General features: G+C 37.6%; 1 protein-coding gene across 5 annotated transcripts in view; it reads left to right on the plus strand.

Moving 5' to 3' along the window:
- BLTP3B (bridge-like lipid transfer protein family member 3B) overlaps positions 1-24,115 on the plus strand; it is a 61,714-nt gene extending 37,599 nt beyond the window's left edge. For 3 of the 5 annotated variants that reach the window (XM_055808767.1, XM_055808765.1, XM_055808768.1), the window contains 10 exons: positions 888-1,029; positions 1,825-2,018; positions 3,951-5,440; positions 5,869-6,044; positions 7,414-7,550; positions 9,107-9,257; positions 15,283-15,539; positions 17,749-17,857; positions 20,530-20,699; positions 21,401-23,456. In XM_055808767.1, coding sequence (XP_055664742.1) covers positions 888-1,029; positions 1,825-2,018; positions 3,951-5,440; positions 5,869-6,044; positions 7,414-7,550; positions 9,107-9,257; positions 15,283-15,539; positions 17,749-17,857; positions 20,530-20,699; positions 21,401-21,526 — 2,952 coding nt within the window. In that variant the 3' untranslated portion in view covers positions 21,527-23,456. Of the gene's footprint in view, positions 1-887; positions 1,030-1,824; positions 2,019-3,950; positions 5,441-5,868; positions 6,045-7,413; positions 7,551-9,106; positions 9,258-15,282; positions 15,540-17,748; positions 17,858-20,529; positions 20,700-21,400; positions 23,457-23,874 lie in introns of those variants that run through there. The other 2 variants (XM_055808766.1, XM_055808769.1) reach the window with 2 other exon arrangements.
- The last annotated feature ends 2,084 nt before the right edge of the window (positions 24,116-26,199 follow it).

A 26,199-nucleotide genomic window follows, 5' to 3' on the forward strand; every position in this document is an offset into this window, starting at 1 on the left:
AGCTTGAATATGGCTATGTAGAGTGAAGCAGGCTCATAAAGGTTATATATTCATTGTTTCCAGTAAAGCGAATACAAGTAGACATCATTATATATTCAATATTAATACATTGGCTAATTTTGAACTAGCAGTCTGATCTACTAAGTGTTGGATGAAAGAGCTTTGTTTTGACAACATTTTGAAGTAGGGCACATTCCAAGAAATTTAAGGTGAAATGTATATCAAAAGACGATCTCTTTCATGCTTCATAATTTATGTTGGAAGGAAACAGAAATGGAGGATTACTGTTCTATAGTGTCTTGATTCTCCTGTGAAGTAGACCTTCGGGCATAGCTAAGCATATGTGTCTCTGTCAGGTGTGTGCTGTACACCTCACTTAGTATATCGTCGAGAGTCAGCCTGTGTACTGAAATCTGTCCTTAGGACTGTACAAAGACTTCCAAACACTTGTGTAATAAACTTACCTAGCTTATCTATCCCTTATCATCTAGATACGGGATCCTTTTGAACAGACAGTATGCAAATACACCATGTCCTAGCATAATTGCTTACACAGGATCTGTAGTGTTTGCAGTAAAGATACCAGATCATTCTAGGCTTCTACTGAACACCTTTGAAAATGACTTGCTGCCTCCTGCCTTGCATCAAGGTAGGGGGATCTGGTGCTGTTAATACTGTATAGTTTTCTTGTGAAACTATTCTATGCAGATTGCTTCTACTACAAGGCAACTAGGTGCGTCTCATTGTCAGCACTTGGTATAGTTGGGGATCTACACCTGAGAGCAGTGGAGTGTTACCCTACTAGGGGCAGTGCTTTGCAGCTACAAATGCTTAATGTTTCATAAAAATGTAATGCATTAATGAAATTAATCTTTTATCTTTTACAGGTTTCAACAGCGGATCAGTGTCGTTCTTCCCCTAAAGCTCTGATCTCTTGCAATAAGAAGTCACTTTATCTTCCACCAGAAATGCCAGCTATTCATATTGAATTCACTGAATATTACTACCCAGACGGAAAAGACTTTCCTAGTAAGGCTTTTTTTTTTTTTCTTCTACCAAACTATGAATTTTGTGTGCTACTTTCACCTTTATGAAGCTTATTACTGATTCCAGGTTGACAACTGGAAACAGGCAGTGGCTTTCTAAAATTGAAGGAACACAACACTGCTCCATTTCCACGGTCCTTGCTCCTGGCAAACTCCTGTAAATACTATTTTTTACAAACATGGCTTTTGAATCTGAAAAAAATCACAGAATTTTTATTGACACATACATGTATGCTGGAGAATGAATAATTTATTTTTTCTGCAGTTCTACTGTCTGGCTACATGAAAGAACTCAATGACTACGTAAAAGAACTCAGACTATTGCAGCAGTATCTAAGATGCAATGAAGGTCTGCTGGAGTTACTTTTATTAATGTGTTATGGGGCTGGCCCTGTTTTATCTACTGAAATGTCAGTGGATTTCTTGGGGATGGGACTTGAGGAAGGCAGATCTTCTTGGTCCTGCCCTTCCTGTGTAATGAGGACAGTCTCCCTCTCTCCTCAGACTTCATTCTATTCTAATACTAGCTTTTACATTCAAAAACTCAGTTACTTGCTTGGATTGAGAGGAAGAAGCACCACTTTAGGTATCCCCTAACAATTTATTCTTCTTTGGGACCGAAGGACTGGGTTTCCAGTCTTTCTCAGGCATAAAAAGTGGTGAAAATGTAAATCTGCACTTGTGTTTTGGTGGTTTTTTTAAAAAACAACAAAACCCCAAAACCAACCCCTAAATATTTTACTTATTCTCATGATTTTTTTTTTGTTTTCTTTTGTAGTTCCATGTCCAAATTTGTATGGCCAGTTGAATGCTCTACAGTTCACCCTGGATGAGAGAAGTATTCTTTGGCTAAATCAGTTTGTGTTGGATTTGAAGCAGAGTCTTATTCAGTTCATGGCCATGTACAAGTTAAATGACAATTCAAAATCAGATGAACATGTTGATGTTAGAGTTGATGGACTAATGTTAAAGGTATGCTGGCATTGAGGAGTGGTTTTATGGTTCTTTAGAAGAAAACCCTTTTTATCTTATTCTGAAAAGCTGTTAGCAAAGCAGCTTAAGGAATAAATGGAAAAATAAATGAACAACGCACCCACGCAATAAGCAATGCTGCTCTGGAAAACTATGCATCTGTCTTCCATACTTCATCTGTGTCCTAGGGGTATTTTGGTTTTGTGTTGAAGACTTGAATGGGAGTATTAACAAATCATTTCACTATGTTCAATGAAGCTGATGAAGCAGAAGGAAAAAAAAATCGAGCACTGAAGTAAAAATAACTAGCAAAAAATTCGTATTTGTACTCTATATTGATGCAAGAGCCCTCCCTTGTGCCTCTGGTTGTAGTATATCAAAACTTTTTCACTTTGTTAGTGAATGCCTGGAGTAAAGAAGGCAGTTCATCTGAAGGTTTATTTCCTTCTCCAAAACACATTCTCACCGTTTTGTTTCACACTGGCCCTTGGTGGTAGTTCAGGTACACAACTTCTCTGTATGTTTATTCCAGAGGAGTTGCATTTGCTAATACAGCTGAACATCACAGTTTTGCTTCCCTTGTCTCTTCCTCCTTTGGAGGAGAGAAGGATTATAGAGCAGACAATTTGCTCCTGTCCCCCTCAATTTGCATTAAACATTGGTTCAGAGGTAAACAAAACAGTGAGTCTTTTTGATGGTGCCTACAGGAGAGGTTTCAAGGGTTCTAAAAAGGTCAGTGTATGGAGAAATGGTTGTCTTCCTAAGGCTCTTTGTGGATTTTTAATGGAACTTTAAAAGGACATGGTTTGTACTGAATGCAATCAATTGAGAACTAACAACCAGGCAGCTACGAATACGGGCTGATCTGATATTGAATTACTGCATGTGAATAGCCCACTACACTACAAGGAGATAAAACCGTTCTTAAATCCCTCAAACCTTGATTCATATTATTTCTTTCATCCCTGTATTGACTGCATAATTTTTATTTTAGTAAATGATGAATCTTTTATTATTGGTGTGCTTGATGGTTACATATTGTATAGTTAGTTATTGTATAGTTACATATTTGGTTATTTTGTTCTGAGTCCTTTTATTTACAAAAAAGATGGGAGTGATGAAGCTTTAAGTGTTCTTAGGATGAGTTTTTTACTCTGATCTTTCAGTGGTAGTGTCACTGATGCTAGCAAAACTAGTGTGCCAAGGTCCATATTTAACAACATCAGATACAGGATTTGGCATAAAATATATATTTCTTTTAAAATATAAAATTTCTTTTTAACTTGCATTAAAGATACGCAAGTTAAGCTAAGTCCAGTATACTGAACTATTTTGTTGGGTTTTTAGGAGTTGGAGTATATTTTTCCGATGAAAAAAATATTTATTATGATTACCAGGTAATGGTCACAAAATAACTATTCTGTATTCTGCAATGTTAAGAATGTCAGCTGTGTTGGCACATTTAATCGTTTCCTTGTATCTTAACATAGAAATAAAAATACGGTAGTACTCAGTGTAGTGAAAAGCCCTATTTGACAAATCAGATTGAAAATCAGAGAATTATAATTTGGAGTTCAAAGTTGTAAATACTTGGAACACCTGAAGAAACTTTCTAAGAAGCTATTTCTGAGTTGAAGAAATGAGACACTTCAGCCTAATTTAGCTGACAATTCTAAATCCTTCAGATAAGAAAAGCCTGAGATTCTTACGTTTTTGTACAAACACTGGTTTAGATGCCACAGCATCCTTCTTAAAAATGAGAGGAAACACAAATGATGATCTGAGCCAGATTTATCCCTGTTCTGTGTTAGTATACTGGAGTTCTCATAAAATTATATTCATTTTAGCTGTCATGGTTATTACTTTGTTTCTTTAATTGTATACCTTCTTAATCTATATATTTCTAACTAGAAAAATACATTTCTCTTGCAGTTCATCATCCCATCTGAAAACAAACCTGAAATTCATAAAGATCAACCTCGTGCACTTTCCATTCAAAGTTCAGAGATGATTGCTACAAATACAAGATACTCGCCAAACTGCAGGCACTCTGATCTAGAGGCTTTGTTTCAGAACTTCAAAGACTGTGAATTTTTCAGTAGAACTTTCACCACTTTTCCTAAGTCCCAGAAGAATTTTAATCTTTTGCATCCAATCTTTCAGAGACATGCTCATGAACAAGATACTAAAATGCATGATGTTTATAAAGGTTATATCATCCCAAAATTGAATAAATATGCATTAAAGACATCTGCAGCTACTGATGTTTGGGCATTGCATTTTTCCCAGTTTTGGATAGATTATGAAGGAACGAAAAGTGGTAAAGGCAGACCAATAAGCTTTGTGGACTCATTCCCACTTTCACTTTGGATTTGCCAGCCAATAAGATTTGCAAAGTCACAAAAAGAGCTTGTATTGCATAATCAGACAGCTTTGAACGTTCCAAAAAGTGAATCTAGTGATCTTGCTAATAGACTGCAACGTAAAAAACTTCTAAAGGAGTATTACAGCAGTGAGGCGGAGCCCTTGACCAATGGCATTCAAACATCAGAGGCTTCAGGAGTGCTTTCTGAAAGCTCTTCCTGTGATGCAGATGTACATGTGCTTGTCCACGTTCAAAAACATGTAAGCGTGCAGATCAATCATTACCAGTATCTTTTTTTGCTGTTTCTCCATGAATCTCTTGTATTGCTCCTGGAAAACTTAAGGAATGATGTAGAAGCAGTGACAGGAAAACCTGCAAAGCAAACAGATGTCTGCATTGGGATCCTACTGAAAAGTGCAGAGCTAGCCTTGCTGCTACACCCAGTGACTCAGGGAAACCCTTGTAAGTCTCCAGTTGTGGAAGAAGGAAGTCCCATGGCATCCCCTTTGGGAAATGGGGAAGCTCTTACTTCAGAGAGTAAATTTGTTGGCAATAAGATAGTGCAAACTGGTATTGCTAATTTTGATTATGTGAATGACTGCAAGCCTCTGAATGCTGAAGTTAATAAAGGAATTTTAATAGATCCTCTTTTGTTTAAATCGGACAGTAATATGGATTTTCAGAAAGGAATGTCATTTTCAGATGATGCTTCAGATAAAGGTTTGGGAGATACGAGTGAAGGAGGAAGCAGTGGACTTTTCAGCAGAAGTGACTCAGAGGAGGTCTGTGGACCTCTGAGTGAGAAAAGTAGCTTGCATCCTAGGGATTCAGCACCCTTTTTAAGTAAGAGAGAAGATTCTGCTGAGTTCTTCATTGATAAAGAGGATGACAAAAACATGCCCTCACGTAAGTTAAGTGAACAGGAAGGCACAACTGAAGGCTGCCCTAACCATGTCACTGACGTGGAAACAGAAATTGGCTTAGAGTCTGAAGAACCTGAAATCGGCAGAGACAAAGTGACTTCAGTTAGAATGTTTGCATCCCAGTCCTCATCAAGGTATAGAAGATTTAATACTAAAGCAATTTTCCTACTATTTGAAAATATTTATCAATCTTGTTGGCCACATACTTTCAGGAGTGGTTAATGGAAGTGAACACCTAGTAGATGAAAATTTTAAAAGTATATAAAGATACAGGATAAGCAGTATCCAGCATTCAATGAAAGCTAAAAGTAACTGTTAGTTAATTGATTTAAACTATAAACTTTCAGTTTAAATGGTATGAAATTTGAAAAAAATATTGATAAGTTTATCTACAGGAATGCATCTTGTTTCTATGCTTATGTCTTTTTCTTGCCAAAGGATTATTGAATAATCAGACATTTCTTGTATATCTTGCCTGGTTTAGAGAATTTTTTTAAAGTAATTTCTAGGTAATTCCTTTAATTTGAAATAATAATTTCCTAATATCTTTATATTTGAAAAGTGCAAAGCCTAAGGAACGCTGCCCGTCCAACCTCCCTGCATTCTCTGTTTCTTACAAGAACATGAAGAGAAGTCCATCACAGGTCTCTCTGGATACCATCTCTATTGATAGTATGATGCTAGAGGATCATTTGATAGAGAGTGATGGAAGTGACAGCCAAAGCTTTCTGGAGAAAGGTAAGTAGGTTTAACAAAGTATTTTTAAGCAATACATAAACATGTTGTTTGTTACTAAAATAATAGTGAAAAGGATGGTTGTGCAGCAAATCCTGGATACCTCACAGCGCTATTTGTGTTAGCTTCTCCAGTCACTAATATCGAGTGTATTCACACCACACCATTTCAGGGACAGCAATAAGGCTGAAGTAGTGCTACTTAATTAAATGGTACTTAATTTTCCTTTCTTAAGGAGACTAAAAGCATTGCTCTGCTATGTTGCAACTCTGAATTAAGCAGAACTGTTCCCTGCTTTGCATAAAAGCCATTGCCTTGGCCGTGTTTACAGGTTTGCACCCTGAATCGGTGTTATGCTTGAAGTGGTAAAGAGGCTTTAGTTTTAAAAGCAGATGAAAAAGAAATGAGTTTTCAGTAATACTTAACCACGCTAATTACCAGGCAGATAGATTTGGTAGTCACCTTACAGAGCAGTTCCTAGCTATTGACTTTCTAACAGCAGGTATTTGTCCGATTTTTGCTCATCTGTGCACGAGTGTCTGCTCCTGATCTGAGGGAGGAGTTCAGGCATGTGGTGATTATAACTGTGTAGTCTGTAGTATTGTGGACTTGTCATTTCTAATGTCATGAAATATGATAAGATGACTTTATTGGTTCTGCTTTTGTGAGAAATTCTACTTTGAATAAAGAATGACTGTGTTTTTTCTGTAGGATTTATTTTCGGTCTAGAGCAGTAATGAGATGAATGCTTCACTTGCAAACCTGTTACATATTTGGATTGTAGGAGTATTCCTGCATGTGCTTATGTGGGAGAATGCCGTAAAATACATGTTCCATTTTAAATAACCCTTATATGTTTCTTCAGCTTGTTAAACAATACTTAACTGCAGGTTAAGTCTGCATGCTTTTTAGTTGTCAAGGAAACACTACCATGATTGTCCTAACATAAGCATATATAGCTTATTTCTCTAAACATAAAACCACAAACATTTGTGCTAAAGGCACTATGCAGTGTTTTGGATACATGGCTTGGAATCTTTAACCTTCTTTATCTGCGGGATCTATTTTATATTTTATTTGGAAGACTAAAATAGGTCCTTCACAATTTTTTAAGCAGCACATGTAGGGTGCCATTTTGGTTTTATCGCTATACCCTGCCTTACTTGCATAGCATCTAGAACTGTGAATTTCCTGTAAGAGGAATGGATTTGGCAGCTCAATCATAAATGTTTGTTTGATAAGCAGTTCAGCTCATCTTAAAAAATGAGTTAATATATGCATACAGTAACAGACGCTGACTATTCTTAATGTAGAAGTAATTCAAGTTATGCTGTACTAATTTTGTGTTTTTTCTGATGTGTATATATGGAAGGTATTACAGCCACAAACTATCAAAGTCCATCAGAAACTGCCCATGAAGGAGGCACAGTGACTGAAAATTGTGATGGGTCATCTCCAGATGCCATGAGTGCTGCTTCAGAGAATGCGCATGAAAATAGTGAAGAAATGGTAATACTGAATTTCATTAGAATATGTGCTTCAGTAAATTAAACCTTAAAATAGAGTGAAAATGAATGCTCATAGAGGTGATTTTTCAGCTAGTTCTGGAAGCTTTTGTTAGTGCATTATGTAAGCTTATACATTTAGCGCACCTGTATTAAGTACAAATGAAGATTAAAATCCAAGTTACGCTGAGCATTCACTGTCCTAATCTGCTCTATAGCCACTGTTGATAAACGACAGCGGCCATTTTAAAACGTCAGAAAATATTTCTGCTTTAATGCATATCATTTTTTTGTAATGCCATTGTGTTCCTCTATGCTCTGTTGAACATAACATTTAAAATGAGGTTTTTAAACATCATTGAGTATAGATAAAAGAAGCACCATAACTGACATCTCTTACATGGAGTTGTTTCCTTAGCACTGCTAGCATTCTGTAGTATTTGCAAGTAGGAGCATAACAGCCGCCCTACTGGGTCAGATCAAAGATGCCTCTTGTCCAGGATTTTCAGGACAACGCCTATTATCTAGAGAAGATTAGAAGAATAGTGCGTGTACAGAGAGATTCCCTCCCTGAGACACCATGCAGAGTCCAGCTTCTTCCATCTGCCTATCTGCTTATTCTTTGCAGATCCTTGCCCTAATCTGTGCTTCTTAAATTATATTCTTATATCAGTTAAGGTCATGAACTGGAAAGCTGAGTATATGGGCCCAAAGTAAAACAGTGAATTTACTAAAATCTGTTGTGTGCTTGCTGACGTATTTTTCCTTTTTAGTAGTATTAGTCATGTAATCCTACCTTTGCTTTAAAACAGTTGTAGATCACCTTCATTAAAAAAAATATAAAAAAGGCAGATCACTTAAATGATTGAAAATTTATTTAAAAGGAACCAATCTGTGCATATAGGTAATATGGAAAACCAGAGATCAATGAGTGTTATGCAAATGCATGTTAACATTTTTTTTTCTGCTTGTAGAATATAACTCAAAAGTCATCAGAGAAATGAGCCCAAAATAATAGTAATGATGATGGAGATACGTCTTCTGATACCAAAGCTGAGTTTTGAAACTGGCTGCTACTTTTTTTGAAAGCTACTGCAATCCAGTAGGTAGAGGAAAAAGGGCTGACTACTATGCAGATAGCCAAAGTTCAGTAGCCTGTCCTGGTTCTTTACCCTGGTCTGATTCAGCACTGTGAATGCTTGGTTATGCTTATGATATGCATAAATTTGAATGCAACCTTAGAAAACTTCAGATGTCACATAGGTGGGGAAAGTCTGTCTCACTTTCACGGCTTTTCTGGCCAGTTCTGAATTGTATTAGTAGGTTATAACTACAAATGCCTGTCTTTGGACAGACAGTTGAGCAACCTGTTGTCAACCCAATGGGTACAAAAAGAAAAGAAGAAATGAGAAAACTTTGTGCTTTCCTGTGAGCAAGAGTCATGGATACAAAGTCTTTCCCTTTTGTTGGTGGAAAAAGTTTAGACAGAACTTAAAAAACAGTAATCACTGTAAACTCAATTTATAATCTTAAATTGTTTTATCTTGATTTTGTTGACAGATGTCTGTTGTAGTTTTCCAAATATTTGGTGTTAATGGTGAAATTGACATCAGAGGTGAAGACACAGAAATATGCCTCCAGGTCAACCAAGTGGTACCAAATCAGTTGGGAAATATCAGTGTTCGACACTATCTTTGCAACAGAACTGTTGGTAAGAACTAACAGTGATATCTCAGTGTTGTGAAACTGGAGTTTGAAACATTTATTCAAAGTAAATAAAAACACTGTATTAGCCCTAAAACAAAAAAGCAGTTTTATGTTAGTACAATAGCATCCTTTTTATGCTGGTTTAGAATATTTACTCTGATTTCTTTCCTGATTGCCATAGATTAAAAGGGAAGGAAGTAAAAATGGAACCATTTCTGATAGTGCAGGTAAAAACATGCATTGCATTGAGTTCTAGTCACTAGTTTGATTTAAAAAAGTCAAATAAGTTGCATTGCATTATGTTAATTGTTTTATGAAGATGGAACTCCCTTACTGTTCTAACAGTACTTTGCTTAAATGTACCTTGGTTTGAAGGGCTGTTTCTTTTCTTCAAGATCTATTTCTCTAGATTAAATTAACATCCACAGTTTAAACAGATTTATAATCATAATCTGCGGTTTAAGAAAAGTTAATTTGACTCTGTGTCAGAGAAGATGAGCTGCAAGGACAGCCTTTTTTTTTTTTCTTTTTTTTTTTTTTTTTTAGCTTGATAGGAACACAGGGTGTAGTTTCATGCCAGATACTGTACAAGTGGATCAACCAGTGTATTGTCAGAGCTGTTCTTGGGCATGAGTACATATGCATTCTCTGCCAGAAAACCTAGTTCACATACTGTGAGTTTTTTTTCTTGGCATGATGTATTGGCATGCCGCTTCATCTCACAGTATGCTTTGTTCTCCTCTGCCAGCCTTCCACATGGATTGCTGGATGCAGCTCTGTTGTGCTGTAGGGTTTTTGGGGCAGATCCTTGATGCACCTGCTTCCTGCTTCTGGTTCATCTTCTTTCCCAGGAAACAGCTACAGCAGCTGTTGGCTGCCGTTTATTCCCAACCTTCCAGCAGCATGGATTTTCGTCAGGAAGTTGTGCTTGGTGGTACAGCCTCTGATGCTCTAGGTAAAGAAACTATTTACTGGTAAGCTGAGCAGTTGCCAGCAGCTGCTGCCTGGGCAGCTGTTGCGTGGTGTTGCAGTTGGCGTTTAGGCATCTGAAGGCAAGAAGGAGGTCCAGCAGGGAAGGCTCATGGCTGACCTTCAGTTCATACAGCGGGCAAACTGATTTCTGTTTGTATCTGTCATATCCTCTGTAAAAGCAAGAGGGAGTAAATAGTAAGAACATGACACCTTCCTGCTCTCGTGTATCTAAAACTAGAACCTGCTTCTTCTGGTTCAGCTGATTGAGAGGCTTGTGCACTGGCTGATTATTTTATGGACGTAAGGTTATAATGTGATTGGAATCTCCAAATACTTCCACTTCGTATCTCTTCCTTTTTTTCTTTCTGGTGGGTATCTGGATGGGTGAGCCAACAATACTTTTTTTTGTTTTTTCTTTACGTCGCTGGTTACTCCCGTTCTTTAATGTGCATCTTTCCTTCTCTCCACTGTAGGGCTGTGCTTGCTGTACTGAGGAATCTGCTGCAGCCACTGCTGCTCCCCATCTCCCATGTTTATTCTAATAGAAAAACTAAGGGAGAAAACAGTTAAAAAAAAAAAAAAAAAAAGGAAAGAAACCATTTAAATGAGATAATGGTAACAAAATATAACTAAAAGACTGAGTGAGCAAAAGCTTAAGAAAATATCCTGGTAAAAGCAACCCCTCCCAAGAGACCTTTAATAAAACTTCGCCAAGTCCTGAATTAAGAATTGTAACCAGTAAACTGAGGAGCCATGCAGAGCAATGAAAAATCAAGTCATAATTACAGTCTACAAAGGTGTTCTGTGTAAAAATAACGATTTAAAACCTACTATACTGTTAATGCAGTAGGTGTAGAAATGGAAAAGTGTGCCTAATAGCTGGAATAAGTTTGAGGGCAATGTGGCAGCTGCTGTACTTCCTGCAGGGCTGGCTGCAGTATGATGCCTTTTATCAAATCTTACCTGGCAGCAGTAACAAAAGAGGAGAGCATGGAGTATGGCAGAGGTACTCTGGGAAGGACAGTGCTTTTGCTGAGACCTTGTCATGCTTGGAAGAGAAGGGAAGAGCAGTTCATAGCCACTTCTGAATTATTTAATGCAATTTTTATTCCATCCTCTCTTGAATTGTGCCTCTTTTAGTTATCTGTAAGATAACCACGATTGACTTGAGGGCTGAAGCTGAACATGTGAGCTTTTTTTCCCCACTGTTTTTCTACACTTCGGTGGATTCTTCTAGTAATGACACAGGCGCTCTTTTCTGGTCTGGAAATACTTAGGGCACATACTGCTTTTTTCTTTCTCTGTATTTGTGGGAAGACTATAGATCCTTGAGGGAAACAAAGTTTCCCAAACCAGTTGCAGAGATTTACTGGACAGAATGGTTGTTGTTCTCCCTTCTGGAGAGTTGCCCTTCCTCTCAAGGACTGTTGGTAGCTAATTATCTTCTGCCTGGACTAGAGCCACAAAAGGTAGCTGATACTTGCAGTGTGCCCTGCCGCCCCTCCCTGCCCGCCGCCCCTTTTCTTCTTTTAATGTGAGATCTAGCACTTTTTAAACATTGGAAGGGTTGAATGATGGACTCATGGCTGTTAGTGTTGTGGAAACCTCTGTTCATAGAGGTAGCAAATGGAGAGGTTCTGGTTCACAACAGAGTCTGAAGATTCTCATGTTCATTTACACTTCTTCCCATTGGTCTTGTCAACCCAGACTGATGATCTGTTCGTCTACCCAGACTCAAGTGCCAATAGATATGTGCATATGCCCGGACTGTACTGCTGCACTAAGTCATCCATGAGAGGTGGGCACCGTACAGAAAGAGGAACCCAATTAATTTACAGATAGCAAAACAAATTAATTACTCTGTCGGGCAGCTGTAGCTCCAGGCAGTGTCTGTCACATGCTATACTGAAAATTGAAATTACAGTTTTCAGACCTGTATTATATTCAGATTGAGGCAGTATTACCTGAATAAAGTTACTGTCTCTTGCTATATGTGTCTGATTGCACTTGGTCTAGAATGGTTGACTAGCCTGCATGTTTTCTAGGATGAATATAGAAAGTTAATTATCCTTCTCGCTCCTCCTCTTGTCCCACTTCTTTTTTTCTTTTTAAAACAGACATACAAAACAGAAACTGATAAGAGTTGCTCCTGACTGCTCAAAACCTGGTTCCCAGTACTCTTCTGGAGCAGTTTTCTTGGAGATGGCATGTTTAATTATACATGGTATCCATAAGCATTGCATGTGTCTGTTTTCCTTAGTTTGGCTCCCTCTCAGAGGAAGCACGTTGTCCAGGAACATAGGTGTTTAACTTTTCTAGGTACCATATCAGCATCCCCACTAGGGATGTGGCCCACTTCTCCAATTATTAGGAACCTGGACCAAACCCAGTTTTGCCCCAATGTCCTTTTCATCTTGTAGATTCTCTTTAGGCCCTTTATAAACCACAGCTGAAGGTTCCAGAGGCATCTCAGAGTGGCTGGGTCTTAAGTTTTTAAAAATAGTATCACATATTGCATAAGAGGAACTGAACAGGTAACATTCCCCTACTACTGTTTCCCAAGAGCAAACAGGAATTCCTCCTAGGTCTGGTGGAGAACTTGCTGCGACTGGTAACTAGCGGATCCCTGGGGCTTGACTCTAGGTCTGCTGGCCAGTGACTAGGCGAAGCGCATGTGGTACTTTTGCAGCTTTGCAACCACAGAAAGTCTGTCTGTCCATAAAGACAGCTTATGCTCTATGAGCCTGCCTGGAAAAGGATCTAGAGATCCTGATCTTGAGGACAAGAATTGGGGAGAATGCAAAAGGGATCGTTGCGAGGCTGCTGTAACTTCAGTGTGAACATGTTGCCTAATCTGCATAACTTTTATTCACTCAAAGCTGACCTCCTAAGTTTCTGAATGAATCTGACCCAGCATGCTGTCGGTGTGACTTAGTGAATTGTCATCTACTTTGTAGGGGTTTGATCAGTGCTCAGTCTGGTTTAGCATATCAAGAACCTGAATCCTTGAATACTAATGCTGTGAACAGTTGTAATAGCATTGCAATAGTAATTAGCAATATACTAATGATACCTTTTAAAGACATGTTCACGTGCTGTAATGTCTTGTCTTTAACAGGATTCTTGAGTATATCTGTAGAGACTTGATGTATCAAAAAGCTTGTGTCTTGCAAATGTAAAGTGATCAGCAGTGACACCTAGAACTTTTAATTAAGTGCCTTGTATACCAAATGCGTAATTTCAGAAGGAATGCTGATTCTGTGAAATATGGTTTTCCTTTATGTAGAGACATCCAGAATAAGCTTTACTGAAGAGAACAAATGTAACTTGCAGCCCAAGGACTGCAAAAGAAAAACACAGTATGCTTACATCAGATTATTCAGAGTAGGCTCTCTGAAATGGAGGGGTAAAGTACACTGCATTTAATACATTGTGCATTATTACTTAACATTACAGTACACGGCAAAGAAGCCAACAGAGAGGAAACCTGCTCTTCATAGAATCACAGGATAATTGAGGGTAGAGGAGTGGAGGCGATGTCAAGATGGCTCTAGTCCAATCCTGTTCTTAAAGCAGAGTCAGCTCTGAGATCAGGCCAGGTTGCACAGGGCTTCATCCTGTCAGGCCTATGAAAGGACCTCCAAGGGCAGAGACTGCACAACCTCTATCGAAAGCCTGCACCACTGCTTTATTTTCCTCGCCTTACATTCAGTTTGAATCTCTCTTGTTGCCGTTTGAGCTGTTGTCTCTCAGCCTTCTGACAGGCACCACTACAAAGACGCTAGCTCTGGCATTGTAACCTCATCGCAGGTATTAGAAGGCTGCTAGTAGGCTTCCTGTATGCCTTCTCTTCAGCTGTCTGGTAATGGCTCATAGATGCACAAGCAGGGATCAAGAAGGGGAGATTACAGTAAACTGCATGTCAGTAATATGGGGAGAAGAGAAAGAGTAGTATTAGTGAAACAAAAATAGAAAAAGGAAGTCTTACTTCATCGTTAAATTTATTTTTATCCACTTCTTTTTTTCTAATTTCTGAGCTTGTAAATGTTGGACTTTGCTGAGGGAACCAGAATTTAAACCAAGAAACATTTTTTTGTTTGTTTAATTTTCTGAAATTTGTTAACAGTTAGATGCTCTACTAATATAAATTGACATAATTCAGTTGATTTTACTTGAGATACTTGGATTTCAGCTATCTTTCAAGTTTCAGTGTTTGCTTCTTAATATAGTTACTGTGAATTACTGTGAATATGCTTTTTGTCATACAGATGATTTCTGTAGGTCAGCCATCATAGTGACAAAATGACTTGAGAATCCCACAGGGTAATTATTTCTGGTGGTGAACCTTCCTTTTTCTACAACTAATGGATACTGGTTCTCCTGTCCCATGTCCCCAATTCCTGGTCTCTCCCCCAGATGTCTGGTTACCTTAAATATTGTATTTTATTTTTAGAACTGTTTAGTTGAATGTTGCAGTTGTTGTCCTTACTGGTTAAAGATACTGAAACTAACAAGAAACAGCTAGGGGTTTTTGAAGGTTCAAATCCACTGCTACCCAAATAATGGTGGTCATGTCCTTCCTCTTACTGCATTGCTGTTTATGTTCCTGCCTGTTACCAAGTAAGTTCCTGAGTCAGGAAATTCTGCCTTTCCAATACCCACTCTCCTGAGAGAGTGAACAGACTTAAATATTATTCTGAATTAAACTTGAAAGAGTTAGTGGACAAGTATGCAAAAATAATTGTTTTTCCATCATCAAGACGCTGAGAAAACAGATTTTTTTGTGGATGATGATACTTCTCCATTATCCTTTTCTGTTGTCATAGTGAGGTACTAGTCCTTGTCTGTACTGTTTATTTCTCTGTAGTACTTTGAAGTGATATACTTAGAAATTTGCTCTGAACTTCTGTATTTGCAACGCTGTAATTTGTGGATACTACTTCTGAAGTACTTTTGGAAGATCAGTTGGACAATAGAGGTAGAAGTAATTGCATTGTAATTGCTTTTTTGTACATTGCAAAAAAATCTAATGCAAATTTGTTTTCCTTTTGCAACAGGTTCTGACTGTAAGTCTGTGGCTGGACCATTTAATTCATCACCCGAGATTAGTTTGAGATGGGAAAGTGGGCCTAGTGCTGTCATACATTCTCTGCTGGCTGTAAAAAATGGTTTTCTTCAGTGTCATGTAGACAACTTCAGTGCTGAATTTCTAACATCTTCCCTCACAAACATTCAGCATTTTCTAGAAGATGAAACTGTTGCAGAAGTGATGCCTATGAAGATAAAAGTTTCTAATGCAAGGATTAATTTAAAAGTATGTTAACAATGGGCTATGTGGCTGCTTTAAAGAAATGGTGTTCTTGTTTCTTTGATGATAAACTACTAATCTGGATACAGCTAACTTCAAAGAAACTGCTGTCGTGCTCTGGAAGGTCTTTAGATAACACTAAAACAATTTAAAAATCCATAGATTTGGTTAGCTCTGAGGTATGCCTAGCGGGGAGTTTTCTGCATGACCAAGCTATTTATATGAATTAATATTTTATACTTTTTTCCTCCTCTCCGAGTCTCTCTTGTAGAGTGACAGTGTGTGGGAGTTTTATAGGTAAGGTGTACCAAGTTCCTAGAGGCACAATGTGGGTTTTTCTGGTTGGGCTTTTTTTGCTTAGCATAGTAGTGGTTTTCTAATTGCAGAACACAGATTTTTGGAGGTTAATTCTCTCTCCTGTTTAGAGGATGGTTCTTGCAATGACAATTCAGTACAAAGAAGGAAAAAGGTTATGAGGATTCCAGTTCAAACCGCTTGAATACTGTTTCTTAGAACCCAGATTTCATGTTCTGCCCTACCTAGAAACAGATACTAAATAATGCAAGCTTTTCTCACTAGCATAGCTTAAAATAGTAACATTAAGAGGACACTTCTGCTCAAGTGTCCTAGGGGATTTTCTTTCAGACATTTAAAGGAGATGGTGTGTTTCTGTGCTGCACAACCATTGAATATAAAGATAAGGATGCTTTTTGGGGCAGGGGTGGGTGGGTGGGGGGCTGGCACGACAGCAGCAGGACAGGATGGCACAACAAAAAACCAAATGTAAATATAAGATAATTATAACATTGCTTTGGAAATTAATAATCACCCATATCAACTTTGAACAAAGTGAGGACTGGAATGGCGGCTTCAATTCTGCATCTGGGGCTAAGACTTTGATTCTGCTAAGATCATTCTTGACTGGAAGGGCGGTTGTTTTCTCTATGGTGTTCTACTCAAATTGCATCAGTATTCCTTCCCTCCTGTGATGCGGCTTTTCCATCCCCTGAGGACTCTTAGGCACTGCTTTAAGGCTGTTTCTACTACAGGAGTAACACAAGCACTTTCTGTAAGAGCTGTAGATCTGTGCCTCAAGAGTTCAATGTATCACAAATGTGAATGCCTAAATGCAAGAATGAAAGTCTTAACATAGTCATTTCAATTTAAAACCAAGATTGTGCTGTTTTATGGGCAAGAAGGCAGACGTAAGACAAGTGTTCATGAGAAAGCAGCTGTTTGAGGTGGGGACTATACATTAATAAACTGGCAATAAGAGTCTGCTTGGCAGCGAAAGCACTGAAGTGCTCACTCAGCAGTGCGCACAAGTCATGGTGAAGTTGCTCATGATAGTTGACAAACTGCAAATTTGACATACAGAAGATTCAATTCTACAGAGTTGGGTAATAAAAGAGCAAGAAAATACGGTTCAGATTTACACTGCATTGCCTATTCAATGCAGTATATTCTTTTTTTTCTGTATGAGACTTGATGCAGTGTGTTTCATGGGGGACAAGAATTTAAGAAAGGTTATTTTACTTTTTGCATTTTCTACTGCAATCTCAGTACTATTTCAAGAAACTTTGGCAGTTGTATCTTAATGAGCTTTCTTGCTATATGCCTTAATGCTGATAATGTATAGTTTCTGATCATACTGGCTGTGCTATTCTCCTTGATAGGGATCATGAACTATGAAGACTTCCTGGGGAGACCCCAAAAGAAGTAATTTGTGAAGTTTCTCTTCTGTTGAGTACAGTAATATAACTGAACTGCAGCTGGTGTCATCCCATACTAAATTCTAAAAAGACAAAATCAGCTCAAGAATGATAGCTGTACCCATTCAGTCTTTAAATAGTTCAAGGGAAGATCAGATACTATATAGTGCAGGCTGCTTATCTCTGACTCTGAGAGCTCCTAAGCTAAAGAATGTCTTGAGTTGGGATATAATCTGAGATGTCTGTAAAAATACTTTGAAGTGCTGTAGTCAAACTGTATATATTGAGTTCAACAGACTTACTCCAGAGGTAAATTTGGGCCTTTAATATGATCACCAGGAAAAAAAAATGGAGCAGAAGTTTAGTGGAGATCCCATTAGAAAATTCTACTCTGAAATGTTCCCTTTCAAGTTTAATTAAATTCAATTATGTTTACTTGCACATCTTAAATTAGCTGGTTTGATTTGCTGTTAAACTGATTTTTGAATACTTGTATTTTTTAGGATGACAGTCCACGTGAAAATCTTAAGGCATCTGAGCTGGTACCCATAAAACTACATATTGACATACTCTGGATAGAAAGAAATGATGATGGCTCTTTTCTTATTAGAGGTTTGTATGTTCCTGCACCTTGATATTGTAATATTATAATTGTTATTAATACTTCCCTTTCTGCAGACATGTGGCTAATAATGAAAAGATAACTGATGATAATTTGCGTAAGTTGTGTTGCCATATACCTTAATTCATTAAGTGTAGTCACATAGAGGAAAGCTACATTTTTGAATAGTGTATTGGCTGTGATAACAACCCAGAGCTGAATCAATCTGAAAGAAATAAAAATATGCATATAATTTCATCAGGATCTGCTTCACCAGTGCATATCACTATGTCATGATAAGCCTAAGGTTCCTTTGACTACAAACCAAACAAAGCAATTGCCTTGTTTTATAGATGACCAAGGTGGTGGTTACCTGTTGTCTTTCTGGTTTTGTGTTACAGATAGTAATAGAGAATATTGTGAAACAAAAGACTGTTTGAGAAGTACAAGTAACAGTTTTTATTTCGTGTGTTTCGGTCGTGTCCTGGCAGATCATGGCTGGGATTGCTAAGACTTGTATTTTCACCAGTGATTTAACTTTGTAATTTTCATGAGACACATATACACTTAATTTTTTTTTCTACATGTGTGGGGAAATACTAAATACTTGTAACAAGGCAATACATTTGGAGCTGGAACTACTGTCATCTTTCACAGATATGTCAAAGAATCGTAGAGTTAATCTAGGTTGGAAGAAGCCTCTAGAGGTCATCTGGTCCTCCTTGCTCAAAGCAGGAGCAGATTAGATCAAGTTGCTCAGTGCCCTGTCCAGCCAAGTTGTAAGCATCAAAAAGGCAATACCACAACCTGCCCTAAATAATCTGTGCCAGTGTTTGGCCACCCTTATGGTTAATTTTTTGGTAATGTCTAATTGGAATTTCCTTTGTTGCAGCTTATGTCTATTGCCTCCTGTCCTGCCACCTCAAGACAGAGGTGCTTGAGCATTTGCCAAGCACCTCAGGGAAGTCTGGTCCATCTGCTCTTTACCCTTCCACTAGGTAGGCAAAGGCAGCATTAAGATTACCCCATAGCCTTCTTGTCTCCAGATTTGGCAAGTGCATCTCTCTGAGCCCCTCATTTGTACATCATGTCCTCGTGGCTGTGACTGTTTTGGTGGTCCTCTGCTTGTCAGTATCTTCCTCATACTAGGGAATCCACAACTGGATCCAGTATTCAGATGTGGTCTCACTGGTGCTGAGTATAGGGGCATAGCAATTTCCCTCATCTTGCTAGCTATACCCTTGCGAGTATGGCCTGTATGTGCCTGGTTTTTGCTGTCAGAGCTCGCTCCTGACTCATGACAAGTTGTCTTGTTGACCAGGGCCTACAGGTCATTTCCTGCAGTGTTGCTTTCTGTCCAGTTGGTCCCCAGCCTGTAATGGAGCAAGAGGTTATTTACTCCCAGCTGCAGGATTTCACACTGGCTTCAGCTGAACTTAATGAGGCTCCAGTCAGCCCATTTCTCCAGCTTGTCCAGGTTCCTCTGAAACAGCCTTGTCCTCTCAGTGTGTCAGACACCCTTCAGTTTGGTAATGTTCACAGAATTGCAGAGGGTGCGCCCACCCTTTCATCCAAGTCCTGAATACATTACTCCAACAATATGTGATGTATTGTATGGCTTGAGGAAGAGGAGGGTTCAGGCTGATCTTAATGCCCTCTTGACCTACCTGGTGGGAAGGTATAGCAAAGATGGACCAGACTTCTCAGAGGTATGCTGTGGCATGATTCGCTTGTATTTTAATCTCTCAATATTATCTAATATGTTGTTCAACTGTTTAAAGATGTTCAATGCATTTTGGTCATATTTTTGTGCTAAACAAGAAGAAATAGTAATTTAGTGAGAAAATACAGAGTTTTAAGCTCTCTTTCAGCTCATATTTTTTCCTCTTTTTGCTGAAGTGCTTTGATCCCTACTCTTGTCACGGACTGCTCAGGTACAGTGACTTCAAAGACGTAGGTCAAGTGCTGTCTGCACAGTAGTGATTTATGTATCTGCAGTGCTACATTTTTGAGTCCTCACATATGTGTCTGTGGTGGGAGGAGGGGATAATGAACAGAAAACTCTTGTCTATAAGGAAATGTTTAGAAAAGAGAAAAAACAATCCAGAGCATTTTTAGACTAAGAACCATGACCCTCATTTTTCCCCTTGACGTTCAACAGTGTATTTCAACAGATGTTACAGTTCAGTTATAAATTCTAGAAAGTTTCTTTAATGCAAGTCATTTAAGTTATTTTCTGATTTAAAAACTTGATCCTGTAGGTGTTTATCTCACTGTGTCTTCAAATGTAAATGCAATCTCCAGATTCCATTAGGACCTGGAGACAGTATATTAATAGCAATATTAATAGTTCTTAAACTTCTGATTATTCAAAATGCATATTCTCTGGTGATTATGTTGGTCGGTACAAAAATGTGATAATTTCCTTCAAGCTGGAAGCTACGTATTGCTGGTTCTCATGTCTCCTTTCCTTTCTCTCTTCCTCCAAGAGCGTATATGACTTTTAATATTTTTTTATTATTATTCAATTTGATTTTGGGAGATAAATATAAATGTACTTAATATTACAAGTATATTTGTTTAAGCGGTTTTAATTTTGTGCTGATGAGAATCAAACTTAAAAGAAAAAAAAAAAAAACACAACTGCCTAAGCAGTACTCCTAAGTATCTTTCTGTGGTATAGACAATCAAAGACTAAATGATGTGTCAAAGATGAAGAATTCAAGTACTGCATTGCAGCAAGCAACTGGACCTGTTGGACATAAAACACAGGACCAAGCCACACAGACTACTTGTGAAATTCCTAGGCCTTCTAAATCAAGCAGGGACTCAGCCGACTTCCTTAAAAATGAGGTATTCAGAATTCCTTTTGACTTCCCCCCCAGTTATGTTACAATCATTAATCATCATAATTGTTAGATTATTTGGGAGTGGGCTTGGGGGTTACTTCTGTTTAGAAATCTGTTTGAGATGTGAAAAATAAGAATTAAGGATATTATAGTATGGTTCAGTACTTCAGCATGCAAAATAAATTTAATACTACTTTCTAAAGACAGTAATAATACACTGTAGACTAAACCTTCTCCTTTATATCAGAGGGAGTTTTATGAAGGAGTAAATTCCTTCTCCCTCATCCCTGTACAACACAACTGCCAAAGACAAAGGACTAGATTGTTAAGTCAGACTCTTGCTAATCTATTAGTCATACGTGGATTTTTAATTGATGGTGACAGAACCCACACATCAATTCGGCTGTTTTTTCCACTGCGTAAGAATTCATTCCTGGAGCTCAGAAGCTGGTGTCATTTCCAGTTCACTCTAGAATGGAAATGGCATAGCTAAAACATTGTGTATCTTGCCTCTTGAGCTAACTGCATCAACTCTCTCCATGTTCTACGCTCATTGACTGGGAACCAGTCGCAATTAACTCAGCCCCAACAAACCAGTACTCATCAATGGATGTGAGCATATGGCATTTTAAAAGTTATTTAATGGAGAAAGTTGTCAGTATGCAGGAGTACTAATAACGCTCTTTTCTCACCTGATCCTTTCAGCTTATTGAAGAAAATGAATGTCTTAAACAGGAACTAGCCAAAGCCAAAATGGCTCTTGCTGAGGTCCAAATGGAAAAAGATGCCCTGCTTCATCGTATAAAGATGATGAATGTTGATCATCAGTAGGACAGTGTTCTGCTGGCACAAGGCATCATCAATAGAACGTCAGGTGATGGTGGCATCTAAAATACTGTTTGTAAATTGCTGGAAGACACGGTTATTTTTTTTGTCACAGGGAAATTTTCTCATCGTGAACAAAATGTTTGTGAACTAGTTACTATTCTGAAATTATCATTAAACATTGTAACTTTTTTCAGCCCATTTTAAACTGAAATGACTTTGGAAAAATCAGTTTATACTGTACTTTATTAATTTACTGAAGAAAAAAAATCACATAATCTACTTTTAATATTATCAAAGGAGATGTTATTTTTTAAATGTTTTCAGAAAAAAGTGGATGGCTTAGCAATGAAAGAAGGTGCCTAGGTGCATAACTGAGTAGTATGTACCACACCTCATTAACAAATTGTACTTCTGTTTAAGGTTACATTGTTTTATTATTACTAGAAGGTATGTATGCAGGAGGTTACATTTGCACTATGATGATATGGGCTAGATCCTCTAGAATAGTATAGCTGCTGAAAATTAAAATACCAGCCCTAAACTGGCCCTAAATTCAGTGTAATTTGCCCACGGAGGATTTTAAGAATAATCCTTTGGTGCTATTAAGCTCCATATACCCTTTCCATATGCGCTCCTAAAATGCAACAGTAAATGCTGGAGAATTTAAGAGGGCATACTGCTGGACCTTCTTTCTGCACGAAGGTCCACTCCATCTGTACAGCTGATGTAATTTAGACATTCACTTTTTTTTCCTCTCTCTGTGATGAGGATATAGCACTGCAGTAGGATCCAGCCCTTTGTGAAAGGTCAGCTTTGAATCATTTTGCATGCATGTCTGATTTCTGCACAACTCCTCAGACATGCCCAAGGATTTGGTCCAATGTGTTTAAATAAGTAATTTCAATGCTTGTGAGGGGGAAAAAATCCTACAGGGATTCATTAATTGTATATTCTTTTTTTGATAAAAAAGCTGTAGAGAATCATTTAATTACCCAATGAAATTGTGAGATTACATGAAATGTAATTATACAGTTTAGATCTTGGGTGATATGTACAAAGTGAACAATAATTTTCAGCTAAAAAATGGTACAGATGAATAAACTAAAAAAGCACAACACTGTAAAATAGAGAATATGAGTGTGCTTCTGAACAATTTAGGAAATGACGTACAAAACGATACATTCCTGTAAGAGATTGGTTTTGCTAGAAGTAAAAATGACCGAATAACTTAACTAGTGACCTTGAATCTGACAACTGAAAATCTTTTAATTGCTACCACGATTGTTTCTGCTCCATGGGATATTTGAGGGAAGTTTTGTTTGTAGACATGCAGACAAATCTCAAAAAATACTTAGTATCCTGTGGTTTGACTTTGCATATTCAGGCTGTCAAACTCGTTTTAATTAAAACGGTTTTCATTAAAACTTATTGAAGGACATATAATTTACCCTGCTGAAAACAGTTTTTGAAAATATGTAGATTTTAATCAAGAACTCTGTGGAAGAACTGGTTCAGGCACTATTTTAAAGCCTGTCTTATGAAATCCTAGTTGAAACTCCCTTTAATGCCCATGGAAATGTTTATCTTATTCTGAATAAGATGAAAAAATACACATACAACAGTTTCTAATAGAGAAATGAATTATATTTTAAAAGGTATTTAAGACAACACAGTATTAAGTATGAGTAGTCCAGTTTCACACAAATAGAGTGTCAGATTCAGGGGAGGTTTCCAGATTCTCAACTGGTATAATTCTGATTGGTACTATTAAAGTCAGTAATTCTTACTCAGTTTATCCCTGCCAAGATCTAGTTAGAATTATTCTGAAGAAATGAATGTATAGAATGCTTAGTAGCATGTCGCTGGAATAATACATTGAGAATTGTTTAATTTTTAAAAAGAAATAAACAGCAATATGAAATGCCTGTCTTTATTACTGCACAAGCTAGTACCTGCTTCTTTTGACAAAAACCAAACCAACCCCAAACCAACAACCCAAATCAGCGAGTCAGATGTTGAAATTCAGGGTATCGCTTTTTAGCACTTCATTATAACTGGGTACATTTCTACTTCATGGCGGTTTTGCAGTTATGAGCATCAGTTCGGAAGAGATCAGTGTGTTTGGTTGTGGACTTGAGATTACCAAGTGATAGTACTGTGTTGCTCAGAAATGAGTTTTTCTATTGAAAAAATGCAGAGGGAGAGTTAGTTTATTGATGTTTGAAAGTACAAAGTTAAACTAAGCCTTAACAGGTTATACTAAACATAGCTATTAAAGGCCTCAGATTAAATAAAAACGCTTAATTACTTCTCAGGGCTGTGTTAGTGTTCATAACCTCTTTAAATCCTAGATATGAAATGTGTACCGTCAGTAGAGCTTCTTGAATGAATCGCCGCTTTTATTCTGCAAAGATCTAAATGGAACAGCGTTTGGAGAATGTCAATATATGCAGAAAACTGACTCCAGAAGTCTCGCAGGCAAACTGTTACCAAGTTTTATTTTATATTTTCTGGGGAAACTTAAACTGGTCTACTCATTCAGCTGTTTAGGAATACTGTTTTAACGTCTAATAAAGCTTTCAACTTAGCTCACTTTGATGGGGCTGTGCCCTTTCCCAGGCAAGGCCATTGATTCATTATGGCATGAACTGTTCCATTTCTCGCAGTAACTGTTAACTTTGTTGGTAAGCGGCAATTTTAAATCTAAATTTCGTGGCCTTACGGAATTGTTTATAAAAGGCTATTCCGGTCCCTGGATTAAACCCACCGTGGCTGTGGGCACAGGGCACCACGGTACTGGCTGGGAGGGAGCTGCCTTGGTTTTTTGGTGGGTTTGTTTTTTGGGGTTTTTTCTGCCTAAGTTCTTCTTTTCCTTGTCCCATGAGCCATGTCTGTTTGTATAGTCTCCCCTAGGAATTGCCTTGGAGTCTTAAACTGGGATCGTAATCAGTCTCTAAAGGATAATTGCTAGCTACAGAACACTTCCTAAGTCAGACATGATAATGGTTACCTTTATTCGTAATAAACGTAAGGGGAATGTGATGACTTTATCAAGACTATATCAAGCATCTACAATTCTAAGAGTACAAAGTGTGTGAATCTATTGCAGAAGCAAACTCCTTGCAGTGACCAGATTTCAGGTAAGTAACGGAGAAAATAGTTTCTATATAAAAAATGTGCTTGTATTGGTCTAGTTCGTAAAACATTCATCAAAAAATGCTTGAAGTAGATTTTCAGCTCACTGTTGCTATCTGCGAATTTTAGAGAGTACTTCAGATTTTGATTTGGCTGTTTATATAAATCAGTGTCTTTTTATCTATTGTAGGAACAGAAAATGACCTTGCTGCTATGTTAAGTAGGAAAGAAGTTGTGGGTACTTGCTGTGAAATCCACTAATTCATCCTTCCCAGTAGGGAAATTATTAATTTTTTTTGACACTACCTTACCTTTTTTTTTTTTTTTTTTTTCCTTCCAACCTGTGCCATTTTTGCTGACTAGCTTTTGAAGCAGCCCCATTTTGTCTGCCTCAGTGAAGATACCTGTCACTGTGAACCTAGCAGCAGGCTTTGAAGTGCTGAAGCACATCTCTAATGTATTGAGGCAGACACGTGGCTTTGAATGGTGCCGGCAATCCGCACTAAGCTGCGTTCTGTGTAGTTTTGTGGTAACGTACCTCCTGATCTTGTGTTTCTTATTAACAAGATGGAATGCGAAAGAATGAGCCACACAAAGGTCATGCTAATCAGTATTAAGGGATGGAAAAGTATAATAAAATGCTGTGAATTGTGTTGGAGGAGCAAAGCTGTGTTTCTCAATCAAATTAAGAAAAAGCATAAAGTTTAAGATCAATAGTAAATAGAAGCTGTGTAGTTACAGTTCTATGTATTTTTTTGCATTCTTATATAAAACCTTTAAACTCTCACATTTCTAAAATTATTTTCCATTTGAAATTTTAGTGAATTATTTAAATCTGATGGTCTCCTCATTGCATGTAGAGGGCCAATCCTGTCACTTTAGTCAAGTAATCATGGAGGTATGCAAGTTTCAAGCAGTTTAAATGGCTTAATGAGTATAAACAATGGTTAGACATTATGCCTTTGAATTGTCTGGTTACTAATATCTGCTTATTGGCTACTGTGTATTTTGGATATTAAAAAAATAACAATTTTAATTACGAAAGGTATTTATGGAACACTTCAGTATGTAAAAATTTTTTGTAACTTCCAGCTTCTCAAATTCTATAGAACATCTTGCAAGCATCTGTCACACTACATGCTAGCGTAACAAGTTGCAGGAAGTGAGTCTTCAAAAATGAAATAAACTCTTGATAGACCTGTGTTCTCTCCCAAAGGGGAAACTTCTGCATCCCAAAGAGATGAATCTCTTGTATTGCCAGCTACTTCAATGGGTAAATATTAGCTTTGTTAAAAGGTCACTTTGGGTTTGTCTGTCATTCCCAAGTCATACCTAGCTAGTTACGTTAAAGTATCTGTATTTTGTTATTTCTTTGCTATCTCCTGCCTTTCTTTTTGTCATCATCACTCATTTTAATATGAGCAGAAACGGAGTATATGTATTTCCTAAAGCTTTCCCCATGTAATCTCAGTATTAAATCTTATGTTGTCTAAGAATTTGAGAGCATCATTTTGGAAGTAAAATTAAGATGCATCACAACT

Source organism: Falco peregrinus, chromosome 6, assembly GCF_023634155.1.
Source record: "Falco peregrinus isolate bFalPer1 chromosome 6, bFalPer1.pri, whole genome shotgun sequence".
NCBI classification, from domain to species: domain Eukaryota; kingdom Metazoa; phylum Chordata; class Aves; order Falconiformes; family Falconidae; genus Falco; species Falco peregrinus.